General features: G+C 33.1%; 4 protein-coding genes across 9 annotated transcripts; all 4 read left to right on the top strand.

Annotated features, from left to right (window-relative positions):
• The first annotated feature begins 1,954 nt into the window (after positions 1-1,954).
• Positions 1,955-4,905, top strand: LOC147402017 (uncharacterized). Its single transcript, XM_086443524.1, has 2 exons — positions 1,955-3,258; positions 4,003-4,905. The coding sequence occupies exon 1, from the start codon at positions 2,077-2,079 to the stop codon at positions 3,016-3,018; it is 942 nt and encodes a 313-aa protein (XP_086299650.1). The 5' UTR covers positions 1,955-2,076; the 3' UTR covers positions 3,019-3,258; positions 4,003-4,905.
• A 679-nt stretch (positions 4,906-5,584) lies between these two features.
• Positions 5,585-12,815, top strand: LOC147402016 (transcription termination factor MTERF8, chloroplastic-like). 6 transcript variants are annotated; one of them, XM_086443520.1, is made up of 2 exons: positions 5,585-6,900; positions 12,497-12,815. In XM_086443520.1, the coding sequence occupies exons 1-2, from the start codon at positions 5,720-5,722 to the stop codon at positions 12,519-12,521; spliced, it is 1,206 nt and encodes a 401-aa protein (XP_086299646.1). In that variant the 5' UTR covers positions 5,585-5,719; the 3' UTR covers positions 12,522-12,815. The 6 variants fall into 6 exon arrangements, 4 of the variants coding, with proteins under 4 accessions (XP_086299646.1, XP_086299648.1, XP_086299649.1 ...); XM_086443522.1 differs by lacking the exon at positions 12,497-12,815 and adding an exon at positions 7,087-8,103; XM_086443523.1 differs by lacking the exon at positions 12,497-12,815 and adding an exon at positions 7,645-8,093.
• A 1,828-nt stretch (positions 12,816-14,643) lies between these two features.
• LOC147402015 (uncharacterized) lies at positions 14,644-16,287 on the top strand. The gene has a single exon (XM_086443519.1). The coding sequence runs from the start codon at positions 14,820-14,822 to the stop codon at positions 16,014-16,016; it is 1,197 nt and encodes a 398-aa protein (XP_086299645.1). The 5' UTR covers positions 14,644-14,819; the 3' UTR covers positions 16,017-16,287.
• A 3,631-nt stretch (positions 16,288-19,918) lies between these two features.
• LOC147402014 (transcription termination factor MTERF8, chloroplastic-like) lies at positions 19,919-21,427 on the top strand. The gene has a single exon (XM_086443518.1). It carries the CDS (start codon positions 20,088-20,090, stop codon positions 21,282-21,284), a length of 1,197 nt encoding a protein of 398 aa, XP_086299644.1. The 5' UTR covers positions 19,919-20,087; the 3' UTR covers positions 21,285-21,427.
• The last annotated feature ends 885 nt before the right edge of the window (positions 21,428-22,312 follow it).

Raw genomic sequence — 22,312 nt, 5'->3', positions numbered from 1 at the left:
CTCGTTTAATTTCCAAAACATGTTTTTCCAGTGAATTCGTCACTTTTATAATCAACAATTCGCTGATAAATTAAAAACAAGATTGCTAACATTTTATCAACGAATTCATTGATTATAAAAGTGACTAATTCACTGGGAAAAAATGTTTTGAGAATTAAAATGAACAGTATACCATGACTGGGAATTTCGCTATATTAAGCATACCAAATGGAGTTTCACCCATTAAAATTTAAGAAAATAAGTGAATGGCTAAGAATAAGTAAAGTTAGGATGCAATTGGAAGCTTTCTATTTTTTTTATAGAAATTTTGCAAACATCTGCAAGTTACAACAAAATTTTGATTTTGATACGTTGCTTATTCAAATTTCAAGAACATATTTTTCAATGAGTTCGTCACTTTTATAATCAACAATCTCGATGATAAATTACCGGTGAGATCGCAAATAATTTTAAAGTAACTTTTATAATAAGTGATCTTACTGATAAATTACTAAAGAGATCATGAGTAATCTTAAGTCAAATACCCTTGATATTTTTAATGACAAGTTCGCAGGTATTTTTATCAACGAGATCGTTGATCATAAAAGTGACGAACTCATTAGAAAACTAGAAAGTTTGTCATATTCAGCACAGGAAAGAGTAATTTACCACACCCTCCTTTTTTTCTTTTTTCTTTTTCTTTCTAAATTTCTATTTTTTGGCTTTAGGATTCTATACTAGCCTAATCATAATTTTAAACAACTACTGAATTTGTTTGAACAAGTGTTATAACGTTTTGTAGGTTGGGGTTATAATTTGAGCTAAACCTTTGTAATGTTTGAAGTCTATTGACTCGGTCAAATCGTTAATAAATACGTCAGGCTCTTAACAGAAATGGTAAAATATCCAAAATAGCTCCATTTATTGAAATTATGAAAATGACCTTCGATTTAAACAACCTAAATATATTCAATCTAATCACTAAACATGATAACCGTGAGAACCCTAATTGTTCTCAATCCTATTTTTCATTGATCTAAATCTAAAAATTATTATTTTGAAGCTAAAGCTCATCATTTCTTCATTATCAACCAAATTTCATCGTGTTCATCCTGTTCTCATCACTTTCATCCCAACCAAAGGCATTCTTTGACTCCCATTGCTCAAAATATTTAAATGGAAAGCACTAAAAGAAAAAAATAAAAATACTATAAACCGATAGAAAAAGATGAAATAATGAATAAAATGAGTTTAATAATACCTCCTCCTATAAATATGAATATTAGTTCTACCCCCTCACACAACAAAGAATGAAAACAACTCTTTTTTGCTTAATTGTTTTTCAAAAAAAGTAAGTCTTGATGTCAAAATAGTCAAAAGAACTCACTAGAGAGTCCAAACCTCCACCCATTGTATGAAATATGAAATCTTTACTTTATCTAACCCATAATCGAAATCACAACTTCAATGGTAGGTTTTCGAAATAATGGCTCTAACGAATAGAACCATAACAATCACGACAATAATCTAACAATAACCTAACTTCAATAGGTGCGATAATAGAAAAACTCAAACTTCATCTTTATCTTTTTAAAGAAGATAAAGTTAAGATTTTACCTTTCAATCGAATAGTTTAAATGCATTCAATCCAACAGGCGTAGATCAAATTAGAATAAGCAGATTTGTCAAGTAACAAATGACATTTTGATCATTTAAATGTTATAAGGGTACTTTTGGTATTCATACTTTAGACCTTCAATTAAACTAATGTTGTTAACGATTTAGCCAAGTCAAAGGGAGCAGACCTCATCTTGCGTTTCAATTTCGCCAATTTTACAGGTTAAGATTAAATTACCTTCTAATCTTTAATTGGGGTGTGATAAATAATGTAAAAAATTGGGGTGTAATAAGTAAAAGTTTTGGACGCCAATAGCAGTTCTCTTGTTAAACGTAACATTTCAAAGCATTTTTGTCCCAAAAAATTAGTGTTAGTTTTGGAAACCCTAGTCGTCTCTGCGATTCAAGTTCAAGTCAGAGAAGTAGAAACATTGAAATTCGTATGTTTTATTGATTTTTTATTTTTAATTTCTGTTTCAAATGTTGCGTAATTTTTATAGAAACCAAAAGCATCACATCAGAACCAGAGATATTTGTATTGTTCTTCAATGTCAAAACCCACATCTCAAATCCATCTCAAACATCTCAGAATCCAAAAACTCATCATCAATAACTGTAGATTATCTCATAAACTCATGTGGGTTACCGCCAGAAACAGCTCTCACTGCATCCAAGAACATCAGTTTGTCCTCCAAAGAGAAACCAGATTCAGTCCTCACTTTCTTCCAAAATCATGGACTCAACAAAACTCAAATCACACAACTCATCTCCAAGCAACCAAATATACTCTTATTGGATACCAACAAGAATCTTCAACCCAAAATAGAATTCTTTCATGATTTAGGCTTTTCAGGCCCAAACCTTGTGAAACTCCTAGCTTATGATCCATCAATCATAACTAGGAGCTTGCATAACCAAATCATCCCTAATTTCAATTTCCTTAAGAGCTTCATTGGTACAAATGACAACATCCTCGCCATTCTCAAGCGAACAACTTGGCGTTTACAAAATTTAGACAAGGGGCTCAGACCCAATATTGCGATGTTGCTAGATCAAGGTGTATCAGAATGCTCAATTTCAAAATTGGTAGTGTACCGGCCTAGGGCACTGATGCACAAAACCGTTCGGTTTAAAGAAAACATTGAGGTGGTTAAGAAATTGGGCTTAGATTCATCAAACCCAATGTTTGTTTATGCAGTTCAAGTGCTGGGCTCGATGAGTAAATCAAATTGGGAAGGGAAATTGGCAGTTTATCGGGGTTTTGGTTTTTCTGAGGATGAGATTTGTTCCGCGTTCAAGAGGCAACCATTTTGTATGATCACGTCGAAGGAGAAGTTAAGGAGAATGATTGATTTTTTTTATGGGAAAAATGAAATGGAGACCATTGGATATATCTCAACACCCGGATGTTCTTCTGCGTAGTTTGGAGAAGAATGTTATTCCGAGGTGTGCGGTGTTGGAGATTCTGAATTCAAAGGGGTTGATAAGGAAGAAGTTGAAGGTGGCATCAGTGTTGGTTTTGACCGAGAAGAAATTCTTGGACAAGTTTGTGATGAAGTACCATGAAACAATCCCTGAAGTTGTCAAAGCATACAAAGGTGGGATTGAATTTACAGGGTCCGATGAACGGAGAATAGGGTGGGGTTACGGTGTCCTAGAAGGGTGAGGGAAATTTTGATTTTTTGTTGTTGTTGTTGTTTTTCTTTTATATGATCATGTGCATTATTTTCTTCATTTTCTTGATGATCTGAAGCTTGCATTTGAGTGTGACACCACCATTTTTTTCTTTGTTATCATACAAAGAAAAAAAATTGCACGTCATCATCATCATTTTCTTCTTATTTGATAGATTGTACTGCATTTGACCGGAGAGATTACTTGCGATTAACAGCAACATCGAGAGAATAAGAGCAAAGATGAAATGGGTTGATGGAGATCATAAAGACTATTAGAAGGATCATGATAGGGGATTAAAATAATAAAAAAATTTAGCTTGGGATGTAATCGGCAATGTCGAATTTCTCCTTGATTTAGGCTTTTCAGGCCCTAATCATTCAAATCATCCATTCTTATAGTTTCCTTCTGTGCTTCATTGGTATTAATGATAACATCCTCATTGCCTTCAAGCGAGCAACTTGAGGTTTCTACAATATAGACAAGCTAATCAGATACAAGCCATGATATTGTGAGTTCATGGTGTGCCAGATTTTTCAATTTCGAAATTGTTAGTGTCCCACCCTAGGACATTTATAAACAAAACTAATCAATTTAGAGAAATTGTGGAGGTGGTTAAGAAATTGGGCTTCGATTCGTTGAACTCAATGTTTGTTCGTGTAATTTTGATACAAGTAAATCAAGTTGTTAAGGGAAATTAAAGGTTTATCAGAGCTTTGGTTTTTATTGAAGATGAAATTGAAATGGGAACCAGTGAACAGCTCTCTGCACCCACCCAAATGTTCATCATAGTTTGGAGAAGAGGATTGTTTCAAGGATTACAGTTTTGGAGATTCTGATTTCAGAAGAAATTCTTCTCTTTCAAAATCAAAGCTCAAACAATCCCAGAAGTGGTGAGAGCACACAAAGGTGGGATTTAATTTGTTGGGTGTTGTAGACAAGTGAGAGAAATTTGAAATTTTTTTTTATTTTTTTGTTAGAAGATTTGTGAGTTTTAGGACCCAGAAATTTTAGATCACTTAATACCAATTGTACTCCGTTACTTAATGCTCTCCATACATATGACCATTGTTATCTTCTTCTTTTTCTTGATTAGCCAAAGCCTATGATTTTCCGTGATGTTGTCTTTCTTCTTCTTCACTCAAGAATAGAAAAGTCATTATTCTAAGCTCCCTTTTTTTTTTTTCTTTTCTTCCAATTGCATTCCGTACATATGGCTGTGACATTGAGAGAAGGTGATTATTACTGATTGGTGGCAAAGTTGACATAATAACAGAAAAAAAAAAGGATGAAGTAGGTTGAAAGAGATTGTAAAGATTCCCTAAGTGCAATTGGTGAGGTTGAGATAAGAATTTAAAAATAAAATAAAAGTAATTTTTTTAAATATGTAAGTAGTTTGCCTCATTTTAGTCTTAATTTTTTGGATGAATATTACAAAAAATTGTACATCAAAGATCTTAAACTCCTGCAATTTAGTCATGTGACCTTAAATCTAAGATAAGGTCAAGTACTTTCTTTTCATTTCTTTAATTCTTTTCATTTCCTTTAATTTTAGAGTAACGCTGAAGTGACCTCAAGATTTGACCTCCCATCCCACACCTTAATGTGAAAGAGTATGGGGACCATAGTTGCTTTTTCTTGAGAAATATGTGAAAAACATTGATGATTCCTATCCACTTTCACGTCAAGATGTGTGATATGAGACCCAATCTTGAAGTCACTCTGGCACAACTCATAATTTTATGGTCAAATTTGTTGAGAAATTTAGTTTCAGAGATTCTTCAATAGAATTTCGCTTCATTGAATCATAATTTATCATTAAAAAGAATCGTACAATATTACAAGTTATTTATTTATTTATTTTACTCCCTTGTTACTCAAAAAAGATCCCACCAACTCCTCAAACAATTTCGAGTTGCGTTGGATTAACATTAAAATTGACATTGTTGCGCAAAAAACCATAGATCCTTTTTCATTTGTATCTCGATAGAATGCATCTATGATTTGATGCATACATCCATGTCAGCAAAGTCTAAACCGATGTCAATTTCAATGTTACTTCAACATTTTTCAACAATTTATTCTCAAAAAATAAAAATAAAAATAAATGTTATAAGGGTATTTTTGATATTCATACTTTAGACCATCAATTAAATGAATGTTGTTAACGGTTTCGTCAATTTTACAGGGGTTAAGACTAAATTACCTTTTAATCTTTAATTGGAGTGTGATAAATAATTTAAGAAATTGAGGTGTAATAAGTAAAAGTTTTGGACGCCAGTAGCAGTTCTCTTATTAAACGTAACATTTCAAAACTTTTTTGTCCCCAAAATTTAGTGTTAGTTTTGGGAACCCTAGTCATCTCTGCGATTCAAGTTCAAGTCTGAGAAGTAGAAACATTGAAATTCGTAAGTTTTATAGATTTTTTTATTTTTAATTTCTGTTTCAAATGTTGCGTAATTTTTATAGAAACCAAAAGCATCACATCAGAACCAGAGATATTTGTATTGTTCTTCAATGTCAAAACCCACATCTCAAATCCATCTCAAACATCTCAGAATCCAAAAACCCATCATCAATAACTGTAGATTATCTCATAAACTCATGTGGATTACCGCCAGAAACAGCTCTCACTGCATCCAAGAACATCAGTTTGTCCTCCAAAGAGAAACCAGATTCAGTCCTCACTTTCTTCCAAAACCATGGACTCAACAAAACTCAAATCACACAACTCATCTCCAAGCAACCAAATATACTCTTATTGGATCCCAACAAGATTCTTCAACCCAAAATAGAATTCTTTCATGATTTAGGCTTTTCAGGCCCAAACCTTGTCAAACTCCTAGCTTATGATCCATCAATCATAACTAGGAGCTTGCATAACCAAATCATCCCTACTTTAAATTTCCTTAAGAGCTTCATGGGTACAAATGACAACATCCTCGCCGTTCTCAAGCGAACAACTTGGGGTTTACAAAATTTGGACAAGGGGCTCAGACCCAATATTGCGATGTTGCTAGATCAAGGTGTATCGGAATGCTCAATTTCAAAACTGTTAGTGTACCGGCCTAGGGCACTGATGCACAAAACTGTTCGGTTTAAAGAAAACATTGAGGTGGTTAAGAAATTGGGCTTAGATTCGTCAAACCCAATGTTTGTTTATGCAGTTCAAGTGCTGGGCTCGATGAGTAAATCAAATTGGGAAGGGAAATTGGCAGTTTATCGGGGTTTTGGTTTTTCTGAGGATGAGATTTGTTCAGCGTTCAAGAGGCAACCATTTTGTATGATCACGTCGAAGGAGAAGTTAAGGAGAATGATTGATTTTTTTATGGGAAAAATGAAATGGAGACCATTGGATATATCTCAACACCCGGATGTTCTTCTGCGTAGTTTGGAGAAGAATGTTATTCCGAGGTGTGCGGTGTTGGAGATTCTGAATTCAAAGGGGTTGATAAGGAAGAAGTTGAAGGTGGCATCAGTGTTGGTTTTGACCGAGAAGAAATTCTTGGATAAGTTTGTGATGAAGTACCATGAAACAATCCCTGAAGTTGTCAAAGCATACAAAGGTGGGATTGAATTTACAGGGTCCGATGAACGGAGAATAGGGTGGGGTTACGGTGTCCTAGAAGGGTGAGGGAAATTTTGATTTTTTGTTGTTGTTGTTGTTTTTCTTTTATATGATCATGTGCATTATTTTCTTCATTTTCTTGATGATCTGAAGCTTGCATTTGAGTGTGACACCACCATTTTTTCTTTGTTATCATACAAAGAAAAAAAATTGCACGTCATCATCATCATTTTCTTCTTATTTGATAGATTGTACTGCATTTGACCGGAGAGATTACTTGCGATTAACAGCAACATCGAGAGAATAAGAGCAAAGATGAAATGGGTTGATGGAGATCATAAAGACTATTAGAAGGATTATGATAGGGGATTAAAATAATAAAAAAATTTAGCTTGGGATGTAATCGGCAATGTCGAATTTCTCCTTGATTTAGGCTTTTCAGGCCCTAATCATGCAAATCATCCATTCTTATAGTTTCCTTCTGTGCTTCATTGGTACTAATGATAACATCCTCATTGCCTTCAAGCGAGCAACTTGAGGTTTCTACAATATAGACAAGCTAATCAGATACAAGCCATGATATTGTGAGTTCATGGTGTGCCAGATTTTTCAATTTTGAAATTGTTAGTGTCCCACCCTAGGACATTTATAAACAAAACTAATCAATTTAGAGAAATTGTGGAGGTGGTTAAGAAATTGGGCTTCGATTCGTTGAACTCAATGTTTGTTCAGTGTAATTTTGATACAAGCAAATCAAGTTGTTAAGGGAAATTAAAGGTTTATCAGAGCTTTGGTTTTTATTGAAGATGAAATTGAAATGGGAACCAGTGAACAGCTCTCTGCACCCACCCAAATGTTCATCATACTTTGGAGAAGAGGATTGTTTCAAGGATTACAGTTTTGGAGATTCTGATTTCAGAAGAAATTCTTCTCTTTCAAAATCAAAGCTCAAACAATCCCAGAAGTGGTGAGAGCACACAAAGGTGGGATTTAATTTGTTGGGTGTTGTAGACAAGTGAGAGAAATTTGAATTTTTTTTTTATTTTTTTGTTAGAAGATTTGTAAGTTTTAGGACCCAGAAATTTTAGATCACTTAATACCAATTGTACTCCATTACTTAATGCTCTCCATACATATGATCATTGTTATCTTCTTCTTTTTCTTGATTAGCCAAAGCCTATAATCGTCCTTGATGTTGTCTTTCTTCTTCTTCACTCAAGAATAGAAAAGTCATTATTCTAAGCTCCCCTTTTTTTTTTTTCCTTTTCTTCCAATTGCATTCCGTACATATGGCTGTGACATTGAGAGAAGGTGATTATTACTGATTGGTGGCAAAGTTGACATGATAACAGAACAAAAAAAGGATGAAGTAGGTTGAAAGAGATTGTAAAGATTCCCTAAGTGCAATTGGTGAGGTTGAGATAAGAATTTAAAAATAAAAAAAAGGTAATTTTTTTAAATATGCAAGTAGTTTGCCCCATTTTAGTCTTAATTTTTTGGATGAATATTACAAAAAATTGTACATCAAAGATCTTAAACTCCTGCAAGTTAGTCATGTGACCTTAAATTTAAGATAAGGTCAAGTACTTTCTTTTCATTTCCTTTAATTTTGAATAACGCTGAAGTGACCTCAAGATTTGACCTCGCATCCCACACCTTAATGTGAAACAGTATGGGGACCATAGTTGCTTTTTCTTGAGAAATATGTGAAAAACATTGATGATTCCTATCCACTTTCACATCAAGATGTGTGTTATGAGACCCAATCTTGAGGTCACTTTGGCACAACTCATAATTTTATGGTCAAATTTGTTGAGAAATTTAGTTTCAGAGATTCTTCAATAGAATTTCGCTTCATTGAATCATAATTTATCATTAAAAAGAATCGTACAATATTACAAGTTATTTATTTATTTATTTTACTCCCTTGTTACTCAAAAAAGATCCCACCAACTCCTCAAACAATTTCGAGTTGTGTTGGATTAACATTAAAATTGACATTGTTTCACACGTTGTTGTGCAAAAAACCATAGATCCTTTTTCATTTGTATCTTGATAGAATGCATCTATGATTTGATACATACATCCATGTCAGCAAAGTCTAAACCGATGTCAATTTCAATGTTACTTCAACATTTTTCAACAATTTATTCTCAAAAAATAAAAATAAATATAAAAATAATGTAACTTTAACATCTAATATAACACTTAGGGTTTTTATTTTTATTTTTATTTTTATTTTTTTAATTTATTATTGGGATGATTGAAAAAGAGAGTTGGACCAATGACTGGAGCCCACTTACTTAGAGTTATTTAGGTACAAAGATTGAAAAAAGGAGTAGGGTCCACTTACTTAGAGTTATTTAGGTACAAAGATTGAAAAAAGGACTAGGTCCACATAACTCCCTTTTATTTTCCTTCTTAATCTTTCTAATTTTGTTATCTTTCCTCTCTTCTCCCCCTCACCCCACTCCTTTTTCAATAATATCTTTCTAACTTTGTCATCTTTACACTTTTACCCCTCAACCCCAAAGAGGATGCCAATGTCGTAGGCACAAACAAACTCTAGTACTTTAATAATATTGAATTTTTTATTTGTAACACCATTAGATATTATAGTATTTTTTTGTAATTAATAATTGTTTTTACATATAAGTTTGTTGAAAATGAAAAGAAAAAAAGTAGTTATTGGATTGGAGATTTTTCCCTGATTTCAAATCTCATCACATGATTCCTGACAATTCGATCATCTCAATATCATCATGAATGATGTATATATTCTCTGTGCATAATCACACGTTGTCTTGTTGGACAATTGAGATGATTTGGAAGATTTTTTTACTTTAAATAGAATCCATAAAATTTTGACTTAGTCAACTATGATTTTTTTTTCAAATTTTTAAAATTAAAATATGTGACAACTCAACTAATGCATCTCGGTCTCATCCATAAACGAGACGACGTGATTAGGGGTGTCGATGGGTTGATTCCTAAGATTTTTATAATCAGAACCATCATATTTTTTTCGATTCCAATTTTTATTGGATTTGATTTTTAAATTAGTGAAATCAGAATCGAAAAAATCACAAGTACCCATTGATTCCGATTCTTAATAAATAGATAAGACAAATAAATCTCAAGTAATAATAATATTATAATATTTTTTTATGCAAATATTTTTTAAATAATTATTTACAAGATAATCGCAAAAATATTTCTTCCAAGAATACAATACATCATCTAAAAAAACATCAATAGCAAAATTACAAATGTTCTAACAAATATATAGGTTACTTTTATTTATTTTTTTAAACTAAAGTCTATCTTTTTCACTATTAACAAACTTGTAATAAATATTGACATTTTAAATTAGACTGCATAATTTATATGAAAAAGGTATGAAAATCTTCAAACATTTATAATATGAAAAAGAAAAAGAAAAAAAAAAGGGGGGGGGGGGGGGGGGTGTAAAATAAATCGGTTCCTTTATCTGTGGGTGTCCATCGGGTCGGGTGGAACTTAACAGTCCGGATTAGTAATTGGTTCGGTTCCACTTAGACCCGGCTGTAATCGGGTATTGAAATAAGGATCCGGAACTGGGATTTTCAAACCAGGTTAAATGCTGGAAAATAAAAAAAAAATTGCGATTTAGGGTTTTATCTCAAAAACCCTAAACGTCTATGTGATTCAAGCGCAAGTTCAATTTCTGAAAAGCACTTGGGACTTGGGAGTCTTGAATTCTTCCAGATTAGTAAGTTTTATTCAAAATTTGTAACTTATTTTGTTTCAATGTTTCGTTTTGTTCATAGAAATCTACAGCACCACATCAGAATTAGAAAACAAACCACAATACATGTTTATAATGTCTGTATTGTTGTTGTTTTTCATCAATGTCAAAACCCATATCTCAAATCCTTCTCAAACATCTCTGAATCCAAAAACCCATCGTCAATGGTTGTAGATTACCTCATAAAGTCATGTGGGTTTCCTCCAGAAACAGCTCTCTCTACATCCAAGAAGATCCATTTGTCCTCCACAGAAAAAGCAGACTCAGTCCTCACTTTCTTCCAAAACCAAGGATTCACCAAAACCCAAATCACACAACTCATCTCCAAGCTTCCATGTGTACTCTTATACGATCCCATCAAGATCTATAAACCCAAAATAGAATATCTCCATAATGATTTAGGCTTTTCAGGTCCAAACATTGTCAAACTCCTAGCTTATGATCCATCACTCATAACCAGGAGTTTGCAGAACCACATAATCCCTAATTTCAATTTCCTTAAGAGCTTCCTTGGTAGTAATGACATCCTCACTGCCTTCAGGCGATCAACTTGGATGCTTCATTACAATTTAGACAAATTAATGGGACCCAATATCGAGATATTGCGATCTCAAGGTGCGTCCGAATGCTCAATTTCGAAACTGTTAGTGTACCAGCCTAGGGCACTGATGCAGGACAGTAATCGGTTTAAAGATATCGTAGATATGGTTAAGAAAATGGGGTTCGATTCGTCGGCCCCAGTGTTTGTTTGTGCAGTACGGGTGATGATCGGGATGAGTAAATCAAGCTGGGAAGGGAAATTGGCAGTTTATCGGAGCTTTGGTTTGTCTGAGGATGAGATTATTTCGGTTTTCAAAAGGAACCCATTTTGCATGGCCTTGTCAAAGGAGAAGATACAGAGAGGGGCTGAATTTTTCATGAAGAAATTGAAATGGGAATCAATGGATATCGCTTTGTATGCAGGAGTTCTTCTTCTTAGTTTTGAGAAGAGGATTGTTCCGAGGTGTGCCGTTTTGGAGATTCTAAATTCCAAGGGTATGATAAGGAGGAAGTTGAAGGTGACTTCAGTATTGATGTCAACTGAGAAAGATTTCTTGGCTAGATTTGTTACGAAGTACCATGATACAATCCCAGAAGTGGCGGAAGCATACAAAGGTGGGATTGAATTTAGAGAGTGTGGAGAGCGGAGAATTAGATGGGGTTAAGGTGGTGTTGAAACTTGAGAGGTGAAGGGAATTACTAATTTTTTTCGTCATCTTTGAACAATTACATTCAACATTATCTTCTTCTTTTTCTTGATCAGCCAATGCTTGCGATTGATTGTGATCTTGCCATTTTTTCTTCATTATAACTCAAAAATCGAAAAAATAAAAAATAAATTTTTTTTGTGGATTGCACTCCATCATCATCATCATTTTCTTCTTTAATGGATTGTCATTTATAGTATAGATAAAAGGTGTTTGAAAATACTCTTTTTATAAGGTGCAATTGATAGAGTTACGATGAGGGATTTAAAAATAATCCTTGTATGAGATGCAACTAGTAGAGTTATGATAAGGAATTTAGAATAAAAAATAAAAAAATCTAGGTTGTTATGTTATAGGCAACTTGTGCTTACTTTGATCAAATAGTTGACATTGGTACTAATAACAACGACACCCTCACTGCCTTGAGGCTTCTAAAATATAGACAAGCTAATTAGAAACAATTCATGATATTGTGAGTTCATGGTGGCTGGATTTTTAAATTTTGAGATTGTTAGTGTCCCACCCTAGGACATTTATAAACAAAACTAAATCATTTTAGAGAAATTGCTGAGGTGGTTTAGAAATTGGGCTTTGATTCGTCTAACTCAATGTTTATTCATGCAGTTTGGATGCTGATCTCTACAAGTAAATCAAGTTGTGAAGGGAAATTGATGGTTTATCGGAGCTTTGGTTTATCCGAAGATGAAATTCTTTCAGCATTCAACAAGCAATCATTTTGCATTATCACATTGAAGTGGAAGTTGAATGTGATTTCAGCATTGATTTTGGATTAGTTTGTTATGAAGTACCATGAAACAATCCCAGAAGTGGTGAAAGCACACAAAGGTTGTACACAAGTGAGAGAAATTTGAAATTTTTTTAAGACTATTTGTAATTTTTAGGACCCAGTAATTTTAAATCACCTGATACCAATTCTACTCCATTATTTAAAAAGAAAAAAAATTTGCACTCAATACATATGATCATCGAATTTATCTTCTTTTTCTTGATTGGCCAAAGTCGATGATTGTGCGTTAGGTCGTTCTTCTTTTGACAACTTGTGAGGATTGAGATTAGAGTTTAAAAATAAAAAAATGGTAATTATTTAAGTCGGGGAACTTTTGGCAACTTGTGATATGCAAGTAGGTGGCCCCATTTTAGTCTTAATTTTTTCGATGAATAATTACAAAAATCGTACCTCAAAGATCTCCTTAAACTCCTCTTGCAATTTAGTCCAAAATAATAATGCGACTTTAATGTCTAAGATAACGTCAAATACTTCCTTTTCATTTCCTTTAATTCTATGGTCAAGATTGTTGAGAAATTTAGTTTCATAGAATTTTGCTTCAATGAATCATAATTTATCATTATAGAGAATTGTACAATATTACAAATTTTTATTTATTTATTATTATTTTACTCACTTCTTACTCAAAAAAGATCTCTCCAACTCTTCAAACAATTTATTCTCATAAAAATAAAAACTAATGGAACTTTATCATCTAAAGATCTTCTCTCTTTTTTTTTTTTTTTTCCTTGAAGTTTATAATTGGAATGATTGAAAAAGAGAGTTAGTCCAACAGGTGGACTCACTCAACTATAGTTATGTGGGTTTAAAGATTGAAACAAATGAGTAAGGTCCACACAACTCTCCTTTATTATCCTTTTCATTCTCTCTAATTTTATTATCTTTCCCATTTTTTTTATAACACCCCTCTAACTTTGTTATTTTTACACTTTTACCCTTTAACCCCAAAGAGGATGTCAGTACCGTAGAGACAAGTAAACTCAAGTATTTTAATAATATTGAAATTTTATGCACAACACCATTAGATATTATAATTATTTTTTTTTATAATTAATAAATATTTTTATATATAAATTTGTTGAAAATGAAAAGAAAAAAGTAAGTAGTTTTTGAATTTGAGATTTATCCCATGGTTTCAAACGTCGTCATACATCAATATCATTATGAATGATATAGATATTCTATGTGAATAATCACACGTTGTCTTGTTTGACAATCAAGATGATTTGGACGTTTTTTTTATATTTAATTTAAATACAATCCATAAAAATTTGGCTGAGTAAACTATGATTTTCTATATTTTTTTTTCAAAATTTTAAAGATTATTATAAAAATAAAAATATGTGACTACTCAATTGATACATCTCAGTCTCGTCCATAAATGAGACGACGCGATTAGCAGTGTCAATGGGTTGATTCCAAAGGTTTTTAGTATCGGAATCATCATATTTTTTCGATTCTAATTTTAATTAGTTCCAATTTTAAAATTAATTGAATCAGAACCATCAAAAATCATGAGTTCCCATTGATCAATTTTTAATAAATGAATAAAGTAAAAAAACCTCACCTAATTACGATTCTATAAATAATAAAAAATTATATATAATCATTTACAAGATAATTGCAAAAATATACCTTTTAAAAACACTAAAACATCAACAGAAAAATTACAAATATTCTAATAAAGTCTATCATTTTCAATATTAACAAACTAGTAGTCCAGATTAACATTTTAAATCACAGTACATAAGTTATATGAAATTTTGAAAAAATTTATGCAATATTGATGGACTTTAAAACAAATCAGTTTTACTCACGTAATGTAGAACCTTTCGGCCCGGTTACTAATTGATTCGGTTTTATTTAGACCCGGCTCTGATAGGGGTATTGAAAATAAGGATCCTGAACCGGGGTTTTCAGTTCCGGTTCGATTCGGTTTTGGTACCATTGGGCATTGACAACCCACGACAAACCGAGATTTGAAACAATATTTTGCCCAGCTTAAATTGGGGAAAAATAAAATGCGATTTAGGGTTTTATGATTTTATCTCAAAAACCCTAACCTAAACGTCTCTGTGAGAGTCTTGAATTCTTCCAAATTGGTAAGTGTTATTCAAATTTTGTTACTTCTTTTGTTCAATGTTTCGTTTTGTTCACAGAAATCTACAACACCACATCAGAATTAGAGAACAAACAGCAATACATGTTTATAATCTCTGTGTTGTTGTTCTCCATCAATGTCAAAACCCACATCTCAAATCTTTCTCAAACATCTCAGAATCCAAAAACCCATATTCAATCACTGTAGATTACCTCATAAACTCATGTGGGTTATCTCTAGAAACAGCTATCTCTGCATCCAAGCATACCCATTTGTCCTCCATAGAAAAAGCAGACTCAGTCCGCACTTTCTTCCAAAACCATGGACTCAGCAAAACTGAAATCACACAACTCATCTCCAAGCAACCAAGTATACTCATATTGGATCCCAACAAGATTCTTCAACCCAAACTAGAATTCTTTCAGGATTTTGGCTTTACAGGACCAAACCTTGTCAAACTCCTAGCTTATGATCCATCACTCTTAACCAGGAGTTTGCAGAACCACATAATCCCTAATTTGAATTTCCTTAAGAGCTTCCTTAGTAGTAATGACATCCTCACCGCCTTCAGGGGATCAACTTGGATGCATCATTACAATTTAGACAAATTAATGGGACCCAATATCGAGATATTGCGAGCTCAAGGTGCGTCAGAATGCTCAATTTCAAAACTGTTACGGCACCATCCTAGGGCACTGATGCAGGACACTAATCGGTTTAAAGATATCGTAGAGGTAGTTAAGAAAATGGGGTTCGATTCGTCAACCCCAGGGTTTGTCCGTGCAGTATGGGTGATGACTGGAATGAGTAAATCGAGTTGGGAAGGGAAATTGGCAGTTTATCGGAGCTTGGGTTTGTCTGAGGATGAGATTCTTTTAGTCTTCAAAAGGCAACCATTGTGCATGGCTATTTCGAAGGAGAAGATACAGAAAGGGGTTGAATTTTTCATGCAGAAATTGAAATGGGAATCAGCGGATATCACTTTGCACCCAGGAGTGATTCTGTATAATTTGGAAAAGTTTATTGTTCCGAGGTGTGCGGTTTTGGAGATTTTGAATTCTAATGGGATGATAAAGAGGAAGGTGAAGGTGTCTTCAGCATTGGCTTTTACTGTGAAGGCTTTCTTGGCTAAATATGTTATGAAGTACCATGAAACAATCCCTGAAGTGGTAATGACATACAAAGGTGAGATTGAATTTACAGGGTGTGGAGAGAGGAGAATGTGGTGGGGGTAAGGTGTTGTAGAAAGGTGAAAGGCTCTCGTTGTAGATCATTAGTGATGAAATTGTCTGAGAAGCTTGGATAATTTTGTGATGAAATACCATGAAACAATCCCTGGAAGTGTTGAAAACAAACAAAGGTGAGATTGAATTTGCAGGATTTAGTGAGGTTGGTAAGTTGAAGAGTTGTAGAAAGGTGAATGACATGGTTTTCTTGTATTATATGATCATTTTGATTTTTGTCAAAATTCATCTTCAGTTTTATTTTCTTAAGGTCTTCAATGTTGATCCTCTGCCGTTCTTTCGTCACTTTATTCATTTGATCTATGGTTCTTATGGAGTTCACAAATCAAGAAGTTCATCTTAGGTGAGATGTTCTTACCCTTTCTTAGTCATCCATTTTAAAGTTGAAGTCAGTGACTTTTCTGTGACAAATTAATGCATTTTTATCTCAAATTCCAAATAAAATGTAAACTATGTAAAGTAACTTTATGATTTTTTTTTTCCAAGTTAAAGAAATGAGTTGTATTTTATTTTTTTTAAATTATTTTTGTGGTGCCATTACATAATGGGGAGCGCTCGGAGGCCTTATAGAGAACCAAACATTTGTTCAATGTATGGGTTAGAAGTTTCTAAATGGGCTGATATTTTGTGAGGATCATTTGTATGATGAGAAGATGATCCTCACCAAAAATCAGCCCATTCCGAAACTTCTAACCCCCATCAAAAGTGGTTTACAAAAATCGGAACGGTACACGATTCTTCAACTTGTAAAGTGGTGAAGAGATCATCCTCACAAAAAATCAGCTCATTTTGAAACTTCTAACCCCCCATACAAAGGTGAGATTCAATTTAAAGGGTGTGGAGAGCGGCGAATTAGATGGGGTTAAGGTGGTGTTGAAACTTAAAAGGTGAAGGGAATTACTATTTGTTTTTTGTCATCTTTGATCGATTACATTCAACATTATCTTCTTCTTTTTCTTGATTGGCCAATGCTTGGGATTGATTGAGATCTAGCCATTTTTTCTTCATTATAACTCAAAAATTGGAAAAATAAAAAAGGAAAAAAAAATGTGGATTGCACTCCATCATCATCGTCATTTTCTTCTTTAATGGATTGTCATTCATAGTCTTTTATAAGGTGCAATTAATAGAGTTGTGATAAGGAATTTAAAATATAAAATAAAAAATCTAAGTTGAGATGTTATGGGCAACTTGTGATAACTTTGATCAAATAGTTGACATTGGTACTAATGACAACTCCCACCCTCACTGCCTTGAGGCTTCTACAATATAGACAAGCTAATTAGAAACAATTCATGATATTGTGAGTTCATGGCGTGCAGGATTTTTCACTTTCGAAATTGTTAGTGTCCGACATTTATAAACAAAACTAATCATTTTAAAGAAATTGTCGAGGTGGTTTAGAAATTAGGCTTCGATTCGTCAAACTCAATTTTTATTTGTGCAGTTTGGATGCTGATCTCTACTAGTAAATTGAGTTGTGAAGGGAATGGTTTATCGGAGCTTTGATTTATCTGAAGATGAAATTCTTTCAGCGTTCAACAAGCAACCATTTCTCATTATCACATTGAAGTGGAAGTTGAACGTGACTTCAGCATTGATTTTGAAGAGAGAAGAGTTTCATGGATAAGTTTGTTATGAAGTACCATGAAACAATCCCACAAGTGGTGAAAGTACACAAAGGTGGGTTTGAATTTGTTGGGTGTTGTAGACAAGTGAGAGAAATTTGAATTTTTATTTTTTAAATACGATTTGTAATTTTTAGGACCCAATAATTTTAAATCACCTAATACCAATTCTACTCCATTGCTTAAAAAATCTTTTTTGCACTCAATGCATATGATCATCGTTTTTTTATCTTTTTTTTCTTGATTGGTCAAATTCTATGATTGTGCGTTAGGTCGTCTTTCTTCAATCAAAACATTTAAAAAAAAAAATCCTTTTTTATATTCTCCATTTCTCCTTCCAACTGCACTCCATACATATGGTTGACTTCGAGAGAAAAAGGTAGTTGTGACTACGATTGATGGCAGAGTCGAAATAATAAAAGTAAAAAATGATAAAGTGGGTCGAAGGGGATTGTAAAGCCTCCCTAAGAGCAATTGGGAGGATTGAGATTAGAATTTAAAAATAAAAAATAAAAAAATTGGCAACTTGTGATATGCAAGTAGATGGCCCCATTTTAGTCTTAATCTTTTCGATGAATAACTACAAAAATTGTACCTCAAAGATCTCCTTAAACTCCTCTTGCAATTTAGTCCAAAATGATAATGCGACTTTAATGTCTAAGATAACATCAAACACTTTCTTTTCATTTCCTTTAATTCTATGGTCAAGATTGTTAAGAAATTTAGTTTCATAGAATTTTTTCTTCAATGATTCATAATTTATCATTATAGAGAATTGCACAATATTACAAGTTTTTATTTATTTATTATTATTTTACTCTCTTCTTTACTCAAAAAAATCTCTCCAACTCCTCAAACAATTTATTCTCAAAAAAATAAAAAATAATGGAACTTTACCATCTAAAATAGCATTGAGCGCTTCCTTTTTTCTTTTTCTTTTTTTCTTTCATTTCCTTGAAATTTATAGTTGGGATGATTGAAAAAGAGAGTTGGTCTAACAGGTAGTCCTACTCAGCTCCAATTATGTAGATATAAAGATCGAAACAAATAAGTGATGTCTACACAACTTCCTTTTATTGTCTTCATTCTCTCTAATTTTATTATCTTTCCTCTTTTTCAATAATACCTTATAACTTTGTCATCTTTACACTTTCCGCAGGGTCAAGCAAACTTTAATATTTTAATAATATTGATATTTTATCTGCAATACCATTAGATATTATAATTATTTTTTTGTAATTAATAAATGCTTTTATATATAAATTTGTTGAAAAAAAAAAAGAAAAAAAAAAGTAGTTCTTGAATTTGAGATTTGCCCCATGTTTTCAAACGTCATCATATGATGTTTGACAATTTGATCATCTCAATATCTTTATGAATGATGTAGATATTCTATGTGAATATTCGCACATTGTCTTGTTTGACAATCGAGATGACTTGGACGATTTGTTTAATTTAAATACAATCCATAAAAATTTAACTGAGCCAACTATGATTTTCTATTTTTTATTTCAAAATTTAATAAAAATTAAAAATATGTGACGACTCAACTAATACATCTCAGTCTCGTCCATAAACAAGATGACACGATTATGGGTGTCAGTGGGGTTGATTCTTAAGGTTTTTAGAATTGAAACCATCATATTTTTTCAATTCTAGTTCTTATCGGTTCCGATTATAAAATTAGTTGAATCAGAATCACCAAACATCACACGTACCCATTGATTCCGGTTCTTAATAAACGGGTAAGGCCAAAAACCTCATCTAATTACGATTCTATAATTTTTTTTTATATATGAAAGTGTTTATTATCATAAAATATATATAATCATTTTCGAGATAATTGCAAAAATATTCCTTTTAAAAACACTAAAACATCAATAGAAAAATTACAAATATTTTAATAAATATATAAATTACTTCTTTTTTTTCAAAAACTAAAGTCCATCATTTTCACCATTAACAAACTAGAAGTCCATATTGACATTTTAAATCACGTTACATAAGTTATAAGAAATTATGAAAAAAATTACGCAATATTGATGAACTTTAAAAGGATTGACAACCTTCGACCATATATAATATTATATATATATATATATATATATATATATATATATATATATATATATATATATATAGATGGATAAAATAAATCAGTTCCGATTATAAGTGGGCACCCACGTGATAGGGTATTGAAAATAAGGATCATGAACCGGGGTTTTCAGTTCCGGTTCGGTTCTGGTCCCATTGGGCCAATGACAGCCCACGACAAACCGAGATTTGAAACAATATTTTGCCCAGGTTTACTTGGGGGAAAAAAAATGCGATTTAGGGTTTTATCTCAAAAACCCTAACTTAAACGTATCTGTGAGAGTCTTGAATTCTTCCAAATTGGTAAGTGTTATTCAAATTTTGTAACTTCTTTTGTTCAATGTTTCGTTTTGTTCATAGAAATCTACAACACCACATCAGAATTAGAGAACAAACCAAAATACATGTTTATAATCTCTGTGTTGTTGTTCTTCAACAATGTCAAAACCCACATCTCAAATCCTTCTCAAACATCTCAGAATCCGAAAACCCATATTCAATCACTGTAGATTACCTCATAAACTCATGTGGGTTATCTCCAGAAACAGCTATATCTGCATCCAAGCGTACCCATTTGTCCTCCATAGAGAAAGCAGACTCAGTCCTCACTTTCTTCCAAAACCATGGACTCAACAAAACTCAAATCACACAACTCATCTCCAAGCAACCAAATATACTCTTATTGGATCCCAACAAGATTCTTCAACCCAAAATAGAATTCTATCATGATTGTGGCTTTACAGGACCAAACCTTGTCAAACTCCTAGCTTATGGTCCATCACTCATAACCAGGAGTTTGCAGAACCACATAATCCCTAATTTCAATTTTCTTAAGAGCTTCCTTGGTAGTAATGACATCCTCACTGCCCTCAGGCGATCAACTTGGATGCTTGATCGCAATTTAGACAAACTATTGGGACCCAATATCGAGATATTGCGAGCTCAAGGTGTGTCTGAATGTTCAATTTCGAAACTGTTAGTGTACCAGCCTAGGTCACTGATGCAGAACAGTAATCGGTTTAAAGATATCGTAGATATGGTTAAGAAAATGGGGTTCGATTCGTCAACCACAGTGTTTGTTCATGCAGTACGGGTGATGACCGGGATGAGTAAATCGAGCTGGGAAGGGAAATTGGCGGTTTATCGGAGCTTGGGTTTGTTTGAGGATGAGATTTTTTCAGTTTTCAAAAGGTACCCATTTTGCATGGGCACGTCAAAGGAGAAGATACAGAGAGGGGCTGAATTTTTCATGAAGAAATTGAAATGGGAATCGACGGATATCTCTTTGTATGCAGGAGTTCTTCTTCTTAGTTTTGAGAAGAGGATTTTTCCGAGGTGTGCGGTTTTGGAGATTCTAAATTCCAAGGGGATGATAAGGAGGAAGTTGAAGGTGACTTTAGTATTGAAATTGACTGAGAAGGATTTCTTGGCTAGGTTTGTTACGAAGTACCATGAAACAATCCCAGAAGTGGTTGAAGCATACGAAGGTGGGATTGAATTTAGAGGGTGTGGAGAGCGGAGAATAAGATGGGGTTAAGGTGACTTATAAAAAAATAAATGGAGTTAAAGTGGTGTTGAAACTTGAAAGATGAAGGGAATTATGAATTTTTTGTCATCTTTGTAATTTGCATTCCATTTGAACGATTACATTCAACATTATCTTCTTATTTTTCTTGATCAGCCAATTCTTGCAATTGATTGTGATATTGCCATTTTTTCTTCATTATAACTCAAAAATTGGAGAAAAAAAAGGTGGATTGCACTCCATCATCATCATTTTCTTCTTTTATGGATTGTCATTCATGGTATAGATAAAGCGTATTTGAAAATACTCCTTTTATAAGGTGCTACTAATAGAGTTTTAATATTAGATTTAGAAATAACCCTTGTTTGAGATGCAACTAGTAGAGTAATGATACAGAATTAAGAAAAAAAAAAAACTAGGTTAAGATTTTATAGGCACTTCTGATAATTTTGATCAAATAGTTGGCATCCATCATTTTTAATTGCTTTTCATATAAAATAATCAATTTTTATACTGTAACAAGTTTACAATGTTGTCATCTTTATAGGAAAACTAACAGAGCAGCTAACTACTTTTCTACTATTTATGCCACTATTCAAGTGGGCACCAATTGATCTACTTATAAAAATAAAAATAAAAATGTTTGATTTTACTTTTCAAACATTGAGAAAGAGAGTTGATTTAATTAAAAATCAACAGGAGAAAGTATCATTTGGTCAGATGGAAAGTGGTGTGCACGCCTAAGAAGAACGGGGGTCTGGGCATAAGGGGGCTTAGATTAGCCAACAGAGCTCTGTTAGGAAAATGGCTTTGGAGATTTGGTGAAGAGAGGAGTAGTTTGTGGATGAAGGTTATTAGGGCCAAGTATGGGGATAAGATGTTAGGATGGTATAGCGGCGAGGCTAAAGATCCTTATGGGTGCAGTGTCTGGAAAGGGGTTCTTAAAGGGATAGAGGATTTCAAGAAAGGGATTAGATTCAAAGTGGGTTTGGGAGATAGGATTAGATTTTGGGAGGATAGTTGGTGCGGCACATTGCCTC

Source organism: Akebia trifoliata, chromosome 5, assembly GCF_017979445.1.
Source record: "Akebia trifoliata isolate Shusen 1 chromosome 5, ASM1797944v1, whole genome shotgun sequence".
NCBI classification, from domain to species: Eukaryota; Viridiplantae; Streptophyta; class Magnoliopsida; order Ranunculales; family Lardizabalaceae; genus Akebia; species Akebia trifoliata.
This window is presented reverse-complemented; position numbering and strand designations above follow the sequence as displayed.